This window comes from Rhamphochromis longiceps, linkage group LG6 (genome assembly GCF_057381845.1).
Source record: "Rhamphochromis longiceps isolate RC_006_pf linkage group LG6, R_longiceps_female_GT1.1, whole genome shotgun sequence".
NCBI classification, from domain to species: domain Eukaryota; kingdom Metazoa; phylum Chordata; class Actinopteri; order Cichliformes; family Cichlidae; genus Rhamphochromis; species Rhamphochromis longiceps.
The window spans coordinates 36,460,677-36,477,003 of NC_140562.1; the positions used below are offsets into that span (position 1 = coordinate 36,460,677).

Consider the following 16,327-nt stretch of genomic DNA (forward strand, 5'->3'; position numbering starts at 1 on the left):
GGCTTTTTGTCTCCTGCTCCTTGGTCTTTTTGTCTCCCGATTGTCTCGCTGTTCTCACGTGCAGCTGTGGCTTTGCTTTGAAGGAATGCAAAGGGGACTGAAGCCATTCACTGAGCCCATCTTCACTGCTTAACCAACCCAATTTTCTCATTTCCTTAGTAATTTATCTGATGGTTTCTCACTAATTTGAGCTCCAGTATAGAGAGTGTGGCATGCAAGGATTTAGTTATAGAATGTATTGCTAGCAGTGTGTATTTAATGTATAGTAAATGTGAATTTGAACTATTATCATTGCAGTTTAATCAATAAATCATGCTTAGGATTTTAGAGAATCAGTGTTAAATAAGAAAAAATAAACAAATATTTTAGGTTACGTCTTTCACAGTTGTGTATAGTAGATCTAACAGTCTCACATCAATAAGCATGTTCTCATTCTTGCAGAAGGCCTAAAACCAGATCACTTTTCATATATTGTTTGATAATTCAAAACCCCTTTTCCCCCCAAGGCATGATTTGGGCCTTGACTTGGGTTTAAAGAGGCCCTCCAGTCATTGCACACATGCTTATTTTATTGATCATGCTTTCTGAAGTCAAATAAGTTGACCACGCTGATGTCAACATCTTTGGCATCTGGGCTTCTGTCCGGACACCAGTGTTACAAAATAAGTACATGGAATTAGAAAAGAACACCATTTGTAAGGCAAGCGGGGAGATTTGGCAGATATTATTTTAGGGGCTCAGCGAGACCATTGAGCCATTGAAATATTTTGAATGACGACTTCGATGAGAAGTGATGACAAGGCCTGAGGGAGGATTTGTCTTTAAAAAAGGGGAAAACATTTGCCAGTGGGAGGAGGCGTCACCTTAGATTAAGCAATAGTCTGATAAAGCATTTATGATTTTGAGTCATTAGTTGCTGATTAGATAATGAGGCCACAGAGAAAAAAAATATACTGGCATTAGGCAGACTTCACCGTTTAAGATTGGCTTTTTTGCTTTGTATCAAGAATTATTCTGTTGCGTTTGTGTTGGTGGTAGGTATGCCCACCCGTTTTATAGATCAAGTCAAGGAGGACATCTGGCATGTGTGCTAGCTGAGACACAGTTTGGTGTGCAGACTCCTCCTACTCGTACTTACGTAAAACATAATGGTAGGAGCCAATCATAGGTCACCCATTGTGTGGTGGCTTACTGCAGAGCGAATGAGGTTAGCTGGACTGTGGATTTGAGTCATCATTTACTGAAAGTAACCGATTACTCAGTCACTTAGAAATTAACCCTTTTATGCAGCAGATATAATATAAAATACATGTAGGAATGAATTAATCTATAAAATGTGACATAAATATTTTGGCCTTTATTTTCCTTTTTCCGTTAATTCCTTTATTTATTTGTTTTCCTATTAAATATCCATATTTTATTAACCAGTTTTCATATTTAATCTTCTTCTTTACTCATTTTTCTTTGACAGTTTCAATTCTTCATACTGGACTCGGTCTCTACCTCTAGATAAGCCTGGCCGCATGCACAGCGAAGGCGTTTTTCTTCTTTCTGATCGTTTCTAAATATATCCAAGTAGTTTTCTAGCTTAAGCTATGACAAAAACCCAAGGTTTATCCTCTAAAGAACCTGTGTTCTGGAGCATCTTGTGTTATTCTTTAGTACCTCCAAGTGTTTCTGGTTGTATTTATCTCCATCAGTGTATGTATGACCTAAGCATTTCCTATTCCTTTCCTTTTATATTATTGCATTTCATTTCCAAGTCCTTGAGCAATCACATTGCATTGTAAATAGTTCTGTGTGTAGGCGTGTGCATTTAGTCAGCTTGCCCCCATTTTAAATATGGATATATTTGTTCCCACAGAGATCTGTCCAAGAACCACATCTCCTCCCTTGATACCAGTCTGCTACATCATCTCACTGGCCTCCAAGAACTGTAAGTAAACACTGCATTATGTGATTGTGTGTTTGTGTAATTCAACTTAAATCTAATTTATCTTTTTATTTAACTGCATCTCTGATACATGTTATCATTTATCAGGCTAAATAAATGTCAATGTTTCAGACATCTTCAAGGGAACAGGATCAATGTTCTCCCCGGAGGACTGTTCTGCTGCGGCCTGCTGTCAGTCCTGTGAGTAGAAAGTCCAGGAAAGATATTGACCAATGTTATGAAGAGAGAAGTATGAGGAAGATGAAAAGAGAGCAGTAAAGACAAAAGCTTGGTTTAGTCTGGATTAAAGTAGGCAGAAATCCCAGGAGTAAGGTAAACGAGAGCAAGTTCACCAAAAGAAGTGTATACAGCGCGCGCGCGCGCACACACACACACACACACACACACACACACACAGTAATCACAGGACGATTAACTTCAATTACAGCTTACTGCTCCAGGCTCCCACTACCTCCCTCTCTCCATCTGTCGGTCTCCCCCTTCCTCCATCCATTACCTTACTTCTTCCACCCATTGAATGGGCGTTTAAGCACATGTTTGTGTGTATGTGTGTATGATGAGAGAGGACTGATGGTTTCCATCAGTTCCTTCCAAAACCACCACACAACGGCTCCATTATGTAGCCTTCTGGATAGAGTAGGGAGGGAGGGAGCGAAAAGGAGTAGAGAAGGAAACGAGAAGAAGGGAGAGAGATGAAGAGGAGGAAGAGCGCATTTCCATACAGACAGATGGAAATGAGACAAAGTAAAATAGCAAAAGTCAGTGTTCAGCACTTTTAGTTATTAATTTCTTTAACTAATTTAATCTAACAATGTAGGAGAAACAGGGTTTGCAAACTCATTCATTATATGACCTTTTTGTTGGATTTTTAGTCACATAAATCTTGCCAAAATGATAGTAATTGGTATACATTAGTGAAAACGTGAAGGAAAAAGTCTTTTCTGTTTTGTTTTTTTCTTGTTTTAAGATATTGACATTTGATTTGTCTCTTTGTTTCCATCAGTGATTTGAGCAACAACCAAATCACCACCATTGAAGAAAGGATATGTGACGACCTATGTAATCTAACTCAGATGTAAGTAATTGCACTTACTGTATACTGTAAGCTTTATGTCTGTGAATATTTGTCTCTCATACCTGATGGCACATTATGAAATAAGCAGGTGTCCCCCGTTCAGGGGACACATACACAGTACATGAACCAAAGCTGGATGGAAGGTTTTGATTACATTAGTAATTAAACTTCAACATATTAAACACAACACATTAAAAGAAAAGTTTTCTTCTTGTGCAGAGTCTTTGTAAATAGACTAATCAATAACAGGCTAATCTAAATGAGAGGCACATGTTACATAACCTTCTCTTTCTGCCTTCTCTTCTTTTCCTGCAGTCATTTTTGCGCCATCTTTTCAGTTCCTTCTCTTTTTTGTCTCTTCTGTGTTTTTTTTTTTTCTCTTTTCTGTCATTGCCAGTATTGTTATTTTTATTCTTCTTCATCATTTCCCTTTCTCACGTGTCTTTAAAAAATACCCTTATTCTGTAGAAACTGAAGCATAAAAACACAGATTGAATACCATTAAGCATGCATTTCATGATCCTTTTATTATGCTCATTGTAGTGGCTTAAAGGAGCACAGTTACACAGTAACAGTTACACAGTAACAGTTACACAGTAACAGTTACACAGTAACAGTTACACAGTTACAGTTACGCTTTGTCTCCCTCACAAAGACAGAGTGTCTCTTTAGGTAGAGAAAGTTTACCTGTGACCATCCAGCTCCTGCAAATATGTCATAATTACATGTGTTACTCTAAATCCCCCTTACTTATACACAGTGTATAAAATAAATGCAAACAAAATAAATATATATGAATAATTATTATAAAATCTATTATAACGATAATAACAGTTCAAGTTTATCTCTTATAATTCTACCTGTGGGGTCATTGCCCACTTGAGCGCTATTTTCTGTTAAATCTCAATGAAATCATAAAATAGTTCACAAAAAACAAACAGAATACAAAATGTATGGTTCTGCCTGCACATGCTCACATGTAGTAATATCTTTGTGACACCCGCTAGGCACAGATACACCCACACACACGTCGTTAACATCAGATGCACGTTTATTGTGAGTGTCCACAGAATGACAGCTGAACACCGTTTGACAGCGGTCGGTTTCCCCAGCTTCCTTCCCTCCGCTCCTCTCCGCCTCACTATATAAAGGGAAGGAAAACCACCATCAGTCCAAAATCGCCATCAGCTGTTCTTACCAGCACCGCCCCGTTGAGCTCACTGCACCACTCCTCCCCTGCAGCCGCGCCCCGGACCACACCTCCGCCACACACCCCCACCGCCCGACTGAGGCCGGGAAGCCCACCGGCCGAACCTACTCCCCCCCCCCCCCCCCCCCCGCGAGCGAGAGAGGAAATCGGCCACCGCCATCTGTGCCCCCGGCCTATGGACCACCTTGAACTTAAAAGGCTGCAAAGCCAGATACCACCGAGTGATCCGGGCGTTGGCATCCTTCATGCGGTGAAGCCACTGTAGCGGGGCGTGGTCCGAGCAGAGGGTGAATGAGCGCCCCAGGAGGTAATAGCGAAGGGAGTCGACCGCCCACCGGATAGCCAAGCACTCCTTCTCCACGGTGCTGTACCGTCTTTCGCGCTCCGCCAGCTTCCGGCTGATGTAAAGAACGGGACGGTCGGCCCCCCTCACCTGCTGGGACAAAACGGCCCCCAGCCCTCTGTTCGAGGCGTCAGTCTGCAGAACAAAAGGGAGGGAAAAGTCAGGAGTGTGAAGCAGCGGCTCCCCACAGAGAGCCTTTTTCACCTGCACAAACGCCGCCTGGCACGGCCCCGTCCACTGGACCAGATCTGGAGCACCCTTCCGGGTAAGATCGGTTAAGGGGCTGGTCAGCTGCGCAAACCCCGGCACGAACCGGCGATAGTAACCCGCCAGCCCCAAAAACCGTCTCACCTCCTTTTTGGTCTTAGGGCGCGGGCAGGATGCGATAGCCGCCGTCTTCTCCACCTGTGGACGCACCTGCCCGCCCCCCAAGTGGTACCCCAGATACTGCACCCCCCTCCGTCCAACTGCACACTTCTTCGGATTGGCCGTGAGCCCCGCCTCCCTCAGGGACCCCAGGACCGCGGCCACCCGCTGCACATGCTCCGCCCAGGTGTCGCTGTGGATGATCACGTCATCCAAGTAGGCAGCAGCATACGCAGCATGCGGGCGCAGCACCCGGTCCATGAGACGCTGGAAGGTGGCAGGGGCCCCGAACAAGCCGAACGGAAGCGTAACGAATTGGTACAAACCGTACGGAGTGGAGAAGGCCGTTTTCTCCCTGGACTCAGCAGACCAGCACCAGCGGCGCATATCCGCTCGGACGCCCGGCCAATAAAATCGGGCCGTTATTCGCTCCAGAGTTTTTTCGTATCCCATATGCCCTGCCATGGGGTTATAATGAGCCGCCTGGAAAATCGTTTCCCGGCGGCCCTGCGGCACCAACAGCTGGGTGTGTGTCACCTCCGTGCGAGCGTCACGACTCACTCGATATAACCTATCTTTCGTTAACATGAAGTGTGGGTAGGTCCGCACGGCTTCAGGGCGCACCACGTGACCATCAATCTCAATCACTTGGTCAAAGGCTGAGCGTAGGGTGTCGTCACGAGACTGCTCCAGTGGGAAATCACCCGTGGGGGGAACTTCCGGAGCCAGCGGGGCTTCCTGTGAAGGACCCGCCGTCTCCCCCTCCCCAGAGTCGGACGACCCCGCGTCACCACTGAGCGCCGCGCAGACACTACATGCTACTGGCCGTCATGATCGCACCCCCGCGTACTGTCCCAACAGATGATGAAACCCCGGCCAATTCGTACCCAGAATTAGGGGATGCGACAGGCGCGGGCTAACCGCAGCCGTTACTCTATGCGTTTTGCCCTTATACTTTAATAACAGCGGCACTATGGGATACCTGTGAACATCACCATGCACACACCTCCACCCATTCTGCCTCCAGCAATGCCCCGGGGCGAACCAAGCTTTGGTGCACGAGGGTCTGCGTGCAGCCCGTGTCCACCAAAGCATGGCGTATACCCCCTCGAGTCCTTACCGGAATGCTGTATGTCCCTCCCGGACCGGGAGAGGGCGCTGGAGCACCGGCAACGCGGAACACCTGCCCCACCTCCATCAGAGGACAGTCCCTTCTCAGGTGTCCCGGCTGTCCGCACTTCCAGCACTCCTGCCCCGGCGTCTGTGCTGCTCTCCGTGGCTCCGGTGCGGCACTGCTTAGGTCCGATCCCTGGGAAGGCACAAATGCGGCAAAAGGATTAGTGGGGCTCAACGCCAGCGTCCGCTCTGCCTGCCCTGGCGCGGGCATCCGGCGCCTCGGTGCTGGCACCGGGGCTTGTCTGTTCGGCCTCCGGCCGCTGTCCCCGGGCTCCCCTGCTCTAGCGGCAAGGTGGTCCTCCGCCAACATAACCGCCACCTCCAGACTCGCGGGACGGTGGCACCTGACCCATCTCGCCGTTTCTGCAGGCAGCCCCTCCACGAACTGCTCTAGCACCACTTTGCCCACCAGCAGCGTCTCACCCTCTGACGATCCCGGCTGCAGCCAGCGTACGGCCGCGTCATGCAGCTTCCGGGCCCAAGCAAACGGCCGATCTGCCACGGCCAGCCGACAGGCCCGGAACCGCCGGCGATGATCTTCAGCGGTGAGTCCCAACCGGTCCACCACCGCCCGGCTCACGTCCTGGAAGCTGCCCCTCGAAGCCGGCGGCAGACTCAGGGCCGCCGTCCGAGCCTCCCCCGACGGCAGAGGAAGCAAACGCGGAGCCCACTCCACCTGCGGCCACTGGCAGGCCTCCGCTGTGGCACGAAAAGTCTCCAGAAAAACCTGGGGGTCGTCCCCGTCCCCCATCCGGGGCAGCGGCGCCAACCAGCCGCTCCAGAACCAGAGTCTGCCGGTCCGTCTGCTCTTGCAGCGCAGCCAGGTGAGCCCGCTGGGCCGCCGCATGGTCGTGGTTCATTTTCGCCATCTCCGCCAGCATCTGCGCCAAAAACTGCAAAGCCTGGGCGGGCGGCGCAGCCTGCGGGTCGGACATCCCCACACCGGCAGGCTCCTGGGTTTTCGGCACCACTTGTGACACCCGCTAGGCACAGATACACCCACACACACGTCGTTAACATCAGATGCACGTTTATTGTGAGTGTCCACAGAATGACAGCTGAACACCGTTTGACAGCGGTCGGTTTCCCCAGCTTCCTTCCCTCCACTCCTCTCCGCCTCACTATATAAAGGGAAGGAAAACCACCATCAGTCCAAAATCGCCATCAGCTGTTCTTACCAGCACCGCCCCGTTGAGCTCACTGCACCACTCCTCCCCTGCAGCCGCGCCCCGGACCACACCTCCGCCACAATCTAGTATGTGGATATAAATCCGTAAATATAATATAGAATACAAGAATTGTCTCTAATAGAGCAACACTAAAGAACAGCTGAGCTCAAGCTGTCCCGTTATTACTGGGCCGACATCTGATATCAGCATTGGCTCTGTAAATTTATAGGTGTAACTATGTTAAATATGTCTTTGAAACTAGCATTAAGTCATATAAGAGATTTAAAATATGATGTTTACTGAAAAGGAAAGCAGTGGCTAAGTGTTGTTAAATAATCAAACTGAAATGTCACTTTTATTGGTTACTTGCTGTGATTAAAAAAAGATAAAGAGATGGCTGATGATTCCTAAATTACAGAGTCCATAAGACATTCACATCAGGCAATAATTAGCAGTAATTATGATTTGAGCTGCTGAATACACACACACCACTCATACACATTATGAGCTAGCCTTTTTAAGGAGATGGCATATCATCTGTAGGTTTGTTGTTTCTCAACAATGAGGTTGAGAAAGGCTTTCAACAGACACAAACACACAAATATAAATGAGAGAGTTCTTAATTTATTAGAGAGAGGCTACTTGTTGGTTATGCACATATTAATGCAGCTTTAATGGTTTATAAATGTGTCATCCCCGCATGATGACAGTTTAGCAGTGGCAACCACGGTGCTCAACCTTGTGACTGTTGAGATGTTTAACAGTTAATGATTCGGTCTCCTTGTCTGTCTCCGTCTCTTCTCCAGTGATCTAAGCAGTAACCCCTTTGAGTGTGACTGTAAGCTGTTCCGATTTGTCAGCTGTCTCCAGCAAAAAGGGGTGCAAGTTCGACGCTCAAATGAATTGCGCTGCAGCCACCCCCTTGACCTCCAAGATCAGCCTTTACTCAATGTCAGACTGCCCACCTGTGATATGAAAACAAATACAGGTAAATATACTCATCATCTCGTGAAGTTAAAAGAAAACGTGCACATTATAGAATTCACCAGAAATCATTTCCTGCACTTTTCAGTGCTTATACATCATACAATAAATAGTTCATGGACTTATATTTGAAAAGTAACTCGATGAACTGAAGATGCAACAAAGGTGAAATACTTAGACCGTTTGGTTTTCTACCTCAGACAAAACAAACATTATTGTGTAGTATTTTGTAGAGGTGGGAATCACCATACATCCCACGATACGATATTATCACAATACTTAACACACGATACGATATTATTGCAATTTTTTTTTAAATATTTTGCAATATTCAGATTCTGTACATTAAGGTAAACTTTATCAATATTCATTTTATCTAATATCAAAGTCTCGCACTCAGTCTTTCTCTCATTTCAGTCAGTTATATTGTTGACAAACTGAACGGTTTGTATTACAGTCTAGTCCAACTTAACTGAATGCATCTGGTACAATTATAGCTATTCTGAACTATGCAATATGAAAACTATGCAGCCCCTTCAGCAACTGAAGAATTTGAAAGTAAATTAAAACAAAATATAATTTTACATTAAATAAAAAAGTTTTAAACTTAATTAAAATAAAACATGTCTTAAATTAAAATAAGTAAACTGTCATATTTATTGCTGCCATAAAAAAAGTTAAACACATTTGGACAGTGAAGGAATGTCAGGATTCAGAAAAAGGATCAACATGCTCTGAAGTCAGAGCACAAAAACCTTTTTGTAACAAAATATCGATTTCTGCTGTCCCTGTATCGATACATTATTATCACAGTATCGATTTCTTCCCCCACCGCTAGTATTTTGCAGACTTTATGGAGATTCATGATAAAAAATCTTTGCCTTTATTTATGATAAAGGCAGAGCATGCTCTGATAGCTCTGATAAGCCTGTGAGATTTAAACCTGTGTTGTCCACTTCAGGTCTGTATGCTGCGTGCCTTGAGGATAGCAACAGTGGAGGACTGGGACGAAGTGAACTTGTTATCTTCTCCTACTCCACGTTCCGAAACTTGACACGGGAACAGTGTCACAGTGTGTGTTTCAATGAATCGCATCGGTATGGGGGCTTAGGAGAGAAGCACGAATGCCTCTGCAGCAAAAACTCGGACCCCAACTATATCAGCACGTCTCAGTGTTCTGCTGCCTGTACGAACCCCGATGTGATGAAGGTTTGTGTAAAGATTATTGCTCTGTCAGACTCGGTTTATAACCTCTGGTGCTCCGTTATGTACGTTTTTATATTTTCTCTGTAAGTCAGCCGTCACTCGATTAAAAAGAGAGTTTTGGAGATCCAGTTTCCTTTTCTTTGCTCTTTCCTCATTTGATTATACAACATTCAGGATTTCCTGTAAAATTTCAATAGCCAAACACCAACTTCCCTCTGTGGTTTGAATGACTCTATATCCTGAAGAGTGCTGTGCAGAGGAAATCTGGAATAGAAGTTAGTTAAAGCTCCAAATAAAAATGTAATAATGGTTTATTTAAATTGGAACAGTTTCTATATAATCAGATTTTATTCAGAACTATGAAATAATAGGAAAACCACAGTTATCTTAACAATTAATGGGAAAAATTGTTTATTATTTTATTTAAATGCGTATGTATTAACACCAAAACCAGCTCTTCTTTATATGGGTTCCTTTAATTCACAGAAATGTGGGTGGGCTCTGGCTCGCGAAGTCTTTGTGGTGGAGTTCTCGGTCTCGCTGACTCCTCTCCAGCCGCAAAGCGTTCACAACCACGTCACTTTCACCGCCAACTCCTCTGTCACACCTGTGACGCTGTCCTGGGACTTTGGTGACCTTTCACCCCGTGCCAACACCACAGGAACCGTTAGCACCACATCAGCTCACAAATACGGACTTCCAGGATCTTATACAGTCAGTCTGACGGCCTTGGCGGGACATAAGAAGGTGAGAGAAAAAAGAACAGGATTTTAAACCTTCTGTTTATCCAGGCTGAATTTTTGTATGTATGTTCAAAGAGGTTTTTTTGAGAAAGAAACTTTGTGTGTGTATGTGTGTGTTTGGATTTTAAAATGTTACTTGTGTGTGTTCAGGTGTCTGCACGAGGGGAGGTGACTATAATGCTTCCTCCTAAACTAGAGCTGCATTGTCCAACTCTTGTTGTGGCCAATAGGAGTCTGGAGCTCACACTTGTCAGCTGGGGCTCAGTTGGCTTGAATGTAGACTGGAAGATTACGAAAGATGATGTCCAAATTGCCAAAGGTAAAGTATACCAACACGCAATCTCAGTTATTGAAATTTCACACATTTCGAGCTCCTCGTGATCATCAACATCCAATTAGTTTTTTCTCCCCTGCTGATTAAATCTGAACATTAGCTTAATGCTTCTCTGTGGGGGTTATTTGGAAAACTGGAAGGATAAATGTTTACAGGAGTTACCATCATCTGGTTGGAAGATTAAATTGTTTAATCTGCTGATATTTTGTAATTAGAAATTTGGCAGTAATAAAAGATCAACATTGCACGATCACAATCATTTCCAGAAAGCATTTCTTTTTGGGCACTTGGGAACAGCAAAAACCAGTTATGCACAGTTATGAATGAAGCGCTGACACTGTAGCTGAGCATTTGTATGGTACATCCAGCCAACAGGTGTAACAGTAGCACTTGTTCTGTATGTTTGTAGCCATCTGATGGGAATCAGCTGTGGCACGACCTACTAAGTTTTACAGCTAGTTGTTAACTTTGTCTTCGGATTTTGCCTTTTTGCACTGAGCATGTTAGTATTAAATGTATATATATGTATGTGTTTTTGTGGTGCCAAAGCAGCTGTATAAAATTGGTTTAACCTTTGTAGCTTTGTGTCTGCACTCTACAATCTGAGCTCAAAGTTTTCTCATTCAAGTGATTGTTCAGTCTAGTCTTAGCTATGCATTTGTTATTCACTCACCTTCCTTTTTCGCACAGACATACCAACTTTTATATAAACTATAAACTAAATACATTCGACTGGACAAAGGTCTTGAGAAAGATCTCTTTTTTTTATATTCTGTTTTCCAAGGGTGCCAGACATTCCTGTGCTTTAAAGTTGTCAGTAACTTTGTTACCAGCAGCCCGTCACAAGAACAAATAATTTCTCTCCATTTCTTTGCTTGAAGTTTTGAAAAATACCCAAAATAACACAGTTTGGCAGACACAGGGTTGTATTTTTGCATCATTTATCAGCCAAAAACTCTTCATTTCTGTAAAGTGTGCAGTGTGGCCTTAAAATATGAGAGGGAATTTGACAAATGGAGGCCAAAAGCAAGGCCAAAAACATGTCCACTGTAGATTAACAGTGTCTGAAAGTCACGCCCTTAAGAAATTATGAATTATGACAACATACTGCCAAAGTATTTTGTCAGATGTTGATCCAAAATCTTTGCTTAACTTTTGAGGCTGAATTCTGATTGGCTGGCGTAATTTTTCTGCATGATAATGATCCCAAACACACTGCATATTCAGTAATCGTACACCTGGATAGAAAAACATAAAAAGGAACCCGTTTCAATAAATTGCTGCACCTATCTCCCATTTCCTAGCAAATTATAAAGAAAAGCGCGGTAACGGAGGACTTTTGCACAGTACTGTCCCTCTCCTCCATTTTCCACCTGTGTTATACTCGTTCTCTTCTTCTAAGACACTCCCTTACAATTTCTCACAATGTAATATTTAACTGTTATTTGCTCATTTCACTGGTTTGTTTCTTTGAGATATTATGAGAAAGAATTTTTACAAAGTGCCAAAGAGTCTATGAAACTAATGTGATTTGCTGAAGGACAAATTCGTCATGATAGGAAAGAAATGCCAGTACTCCTTTTTCTACTGTCTCAGCCAAGGAGTGTTTGTGTTTGCACATTAGAGATGTGAGTCAGGCCCCGCGTCTTTCATCTGTCTCCCCCCTCGTGCTTTACTTTGCACCCATATATCAACATCTCTTGTGTCTACATTTTTTGCCTGTTTGTCTGAGGCTTTTAGAAACTCTTCAGGTTGCTTTTTTTTTTTTCACTGTGAAGTCTCTAAACAAATTTTTTTACAGATTTTTATAGCTCTTTTTATATCGTAAATAACGAAGACTTTGACTGAGAGACATATTCTGCATGTTCTACAACAAATATTTGAGGCCAGTAAAAAATAAAACAAATAAACACATTCCTAATGAGAATTATTATTTGATCACACTGATTTGCAATCATATGCAACTTACTAACTTTACTGTTATTTTGTACTTCAGCATGTTTTAAGTTGGTTTTTTTTAATTATGAAATAGTAGCTGCACTTTTTTTTTTTTTTTTTCTAGAAAGAATACCTTCAGAGTATTTGTTAAACAACATTCATGTTTCTGTTCCCTTCCAGCCTCTCCTTTCTGTCCAGTAGATGCGACGCACGATCACGAGTCCTCAAGCTGTTTCCAGATCCTTCCAGGAGAGCTGAGCTGGACTGATGCTCGAAAACAGTGTTTGAACCGCGGTGGGGATCTGGCAATAGTCAGGAGTGACAAGCTGCGTAACCTGCTGGCAACCAAAGTCACACAGTGAGTGTTTACTCTTTCTGCAAGTTTCACAAACTGAAACAGGAAAATAATTTCAGTTAATCTTTTTCCTCAAGAACTAATGTATCTGTGCATTGTTACCAAGGGAACCCTAAGAGCAGGTGTAGCAGTACAGCCTGGTCACATAAGAATTTGTTTTGTGAGCAGCAATAATTTTTTCTTCCTGTAGGGACTGTGATCAGCTGACCTGTGCAGCTACTCCAATACTCACTGCTCTTTGTGGATTTAGCTAACTGAATACACATGAAGATAAAAGTGGACTATAGACACTATAGCTATTATAAAAGGTAGAATTTACAGTATACTTAAATTTGTTTTTAGATGTTTCACAGAAACATTATTTATCAGAACATCACCACTATCTGATTTAAAGACCTTAAAATAAATGAGGATATTACATTTAAGATTTAACTTTCCAGTCTATAAAATATCTGTGTACCGGTAGGTTGTCATTCATCCAGGAATGGTAATCTAAGGAGCTTGGAAAGAAAAGCAACTGGACTTCTTTAGGTTTTTTGAAGACGTTTCACCTCTCATCTTCAGCTCAGTCTATAAAATGTCACTCTCTGAGCAGTCCTTACTGTTGAAGATAATCTCCTCTTCTTCCACCTTCCTTTCCTTCTTTTTCATACATCTCTCTCCATCTATCAGTCTCAGACCTTACTAATTTTCCCACCCTGGGAAATGTGCATTTAGCTCACAGAGTTTTCTGACAGACTGCAATAAATTGTTGAGCTGTTTGAAAAGCTCCATTTTAAATTAAAGCTTCAATTTTAAAAAACAATACTAAATCTTTGCTTGCCCCTCTTCTGTAGCCAGCTTAAGTTCAGCGACTGAAACGTCATGTCATGTGTTAAAGGTGTAAACGGGTCTTATTTCTAAGCAAGTATCTAAATCGTGTCACTGGAGGGACCGCCAGCTCACACATTTCGTCTTCCCTATTTCAGTGACAAACTCAAACAAAGCTATGGTCCAGTCTGTTTGCTGAAACGACAGCCAAAAAGTATCAAAACAGACAAAAATACTGAAAACAGATGTTAAACGTTCGATCACTGACACTCACAGAATTACATGGTTTGGAAAAGGGTGCATGCAAAATGTGTTTGTCTTTTTTCTCCCCTCCTGTGTGTGTGTGTGTGTGTGTGTGTGTGTGTGTGTGTGTGTGTGTGTGTGTGTGTGTGTGTGTGTGTGAACTTATCCTTATTTGACTGAATGTGACCCCTGACTTATGTGTTTTTGTTTCATTCACATTGATAGGATACACTATTTTGCTGCATGTACGTTTGTACATGTATATGAACAAAGCTCTGGATTTGGCTTTGCTTTGGTTTTGTAAAAGTATTCTGCTCTCGCACTGGTCTGAAGGCTTTCGGTGTTTTGTGTTTAAGTGTAAGAAGGTCACAAAAACACATCTGTAAAAGCACAGCTGCATTGTAACGTTAACGCCGTAGGAATCTGGGTTTTTGTGTGTGTACATTTGTGTGCTAATTTGAGTGTAGGACTCGTATACCAAAGGGGATGAGAAGAAAAAAAACTTGCTGCAGATGGAGCTTATCCCCGCCATCCTCTTCTGCTCGTGTGTTCCTCCACCCCTCTCTTATAAAAGGAACTTTTTTTTCTTTCTTTTTTTAGAATCTGTCTTTGTTTTGTGCGACAAAGACGTTTTCTTGTTCTTTTTCTGCCTTTGTGTAACCGCTGGTCACTCGTTCTGATGTCATTATCAAAGGTGTTTTGAAAAATCCCGAAAAGTGGGAGAAAAAAAAGAAAAGGAAAGAAAAGGAAATTGCTTTTATCCAGGTGATTTTTGGAAAATGTCAGAAAATGGCTTAAACCTGCTTCAAACAAAATGTCTAAAATGTTTGATTTGTTTCCCCCTGTCCTTAGATCACGGTGAGTATCACGCTGACTTTTCTTTTAGAGGGAAGGCCATTTTGTTTTCAGTTAACTGTGCGTAGGAGGAAGGAAAATCAAAGTGGAGAGCGGCGAGGTCCATTAATGGACACATTGAGCCAAAATCCAATTTATCTAACATAGTATCTCCGTATTATCCCACCAGGGTTCAATCAAAACCACTTTTCAGTCTCTGTGCCCTGCAAACATTGATTATTGAGAGCACAATTGGCAGACTTCATTCTCAATTATTAACAGTCAAACTCATTTACTTCTGAATGTTTTTACAACTTTTCTGTTTTTTCCTGCATTTCATTTTTTCTCACCTTTGTTATGTGTCTTCCTGTGTGCATTCTGAAAAGATGGTGCGAGGTTCAAGTTACGTAGCTAAATGTCAATCATTCAGTGTTAATCTGTGCATTATCTATTTGTTTCTGCACCAGGGAGCGAGGTGTGTGGCTGGGCCTGACTGATATAGACACCCCTGGCAAGCTGCACTGGGTGAACGGATCAGAGATGCAGGAGGGAGAGGAGATATTTCATCCTCGCTTGACGAGCTATCGTGGCAATGTGTGCGTCGTCCTTGAAGCACGCGGTCACACCAGTCCATACCAATGCAATGCCAAGTGGCCGTATATGTGCCAGTACACTGCCGAAGGTAAGCTCACTGACATTCTGTCTCATAATCCAAATATAAAGCAGTCCACATAACTAGATTAGAGAAATGAAATGAAAACTGAGGAACAGATTTAATGCAATTTTACCCACTGCGCCTAGAATTGTATGCAAATTAAGCTTAGCCAGACGTCTCCTATTTAAATGATTTATTACCTCAGTAGAATAAAATTACCATTTGTGTCTGGGCACCAAACTCATGTGTCACTTATAGAAAGTGAAGAGCATTTAATACCCGACTCCCTCCTACCTACCTAACCACCGAGACAGCTTGTTTTTTAGGGGTCCATGTGGGCCCACAGTGGGCTGCGCACCAATGCCCATATGTGCCCTATGGTGCATTACTGCCTCTAACTGATATGGAGGTTGGAGCATACTGTCGATCAAAAATGTTGCTTATTCACAAGGTGTTTAAGAATTGGTTACCAGAGCAATGCCACACATTTGATTTGCAAGATATTCATTGTATTGTTTTCCTGACACAACCACAAAAGAGATATGTATCTCCTTCAAGGCCGGTTTACACGTTTACTTGGTATGCAAATGTGTAAACCACCAAAGTGTGGAGCTACCAACTCAAGAAAATGCTCCCTCAAATTTTGTCAAATAATTTACTTGGTCTTTGGTTGCCCATAGTAACCCCAGGGGCCCACCTAGCTGTTCTATGGGCAGCACGCAGTGGGCTTCCCTCTTGGAGGCCCAAAGGGAGAAAGTGCAGTGGGCCCCTAGTTCCACATAGGAGCCCCAAGCGCCAAAACTGTTGTGGGCCCTGTGTGGGCACATCCACTTGGGGCCCACATGGGATAAGTATGGGTTTGCCCTGCCCGCACAGGTCCAAGTTCACCCACAGCTACCCACTATGGGCACACATGGACATGTTTGCTTGGT

At 43.4% G+C, this 16,327-nt stretch overlaps 1 protein-coding gene and 1 pseudogene across 2 annotated transcripts in view; one reads left to right on the forward strand and one right to left on the reverse strand.

Moving 5' to 3' along the window:
• The window catches only part of pkd1a (polycystic kidney disease 1a), an 83,768-nt gene that overhangs the window by 19,890 nt on the left and 47,551 nt on the right, over positions 1 to 16,327 (forward strand). For both annotated transcript variants that reach the window (XM_085410474.1, XM_085410475.1), the window contains exons 2-10: positions 1,865 to 1,936; positions 2,066 to 2,134; positions 2,958 to 3,029; positions 8,100 to 8,281; positions 9,239 to 9,486; positions 9,970 to 10,230; positions 10,377 to 10,545; positions 12,679 to 12,856; positions 15,208 to 15,422. In XM_085410474.1, coding sequence (XP_085266600.1) covers positions 1,865 to 1,936; positions 2,066 to 2,134; positions 2,958 to 3,029; positions 8,100 to 8,281; positions 9,239 to 9,486; positions 9,970 to 10,230; positions 10,377 to 10,545; positions 12,679 to 12,856; positions 15,208 to 15,422 — 1,466 coding nt within the window. The remainder of the gene's footprint in view (positions 1 to 1,864; positions 1,937 to 2,065; positions 2,135 to 2,957; positions 3,030 to 8,099; positions 8,282 to 9,238; positions 9,487 to 9,969; positions 10,231 to 10,376; positions 10,546 to 12,678; positions 12,857 to 15,207; positions 15,423 to 16,327) is intronic.
• Positions 5,925 to 7,222, reverse strand: LOC146668554 (uncharacterized; annotated as a pseudogene).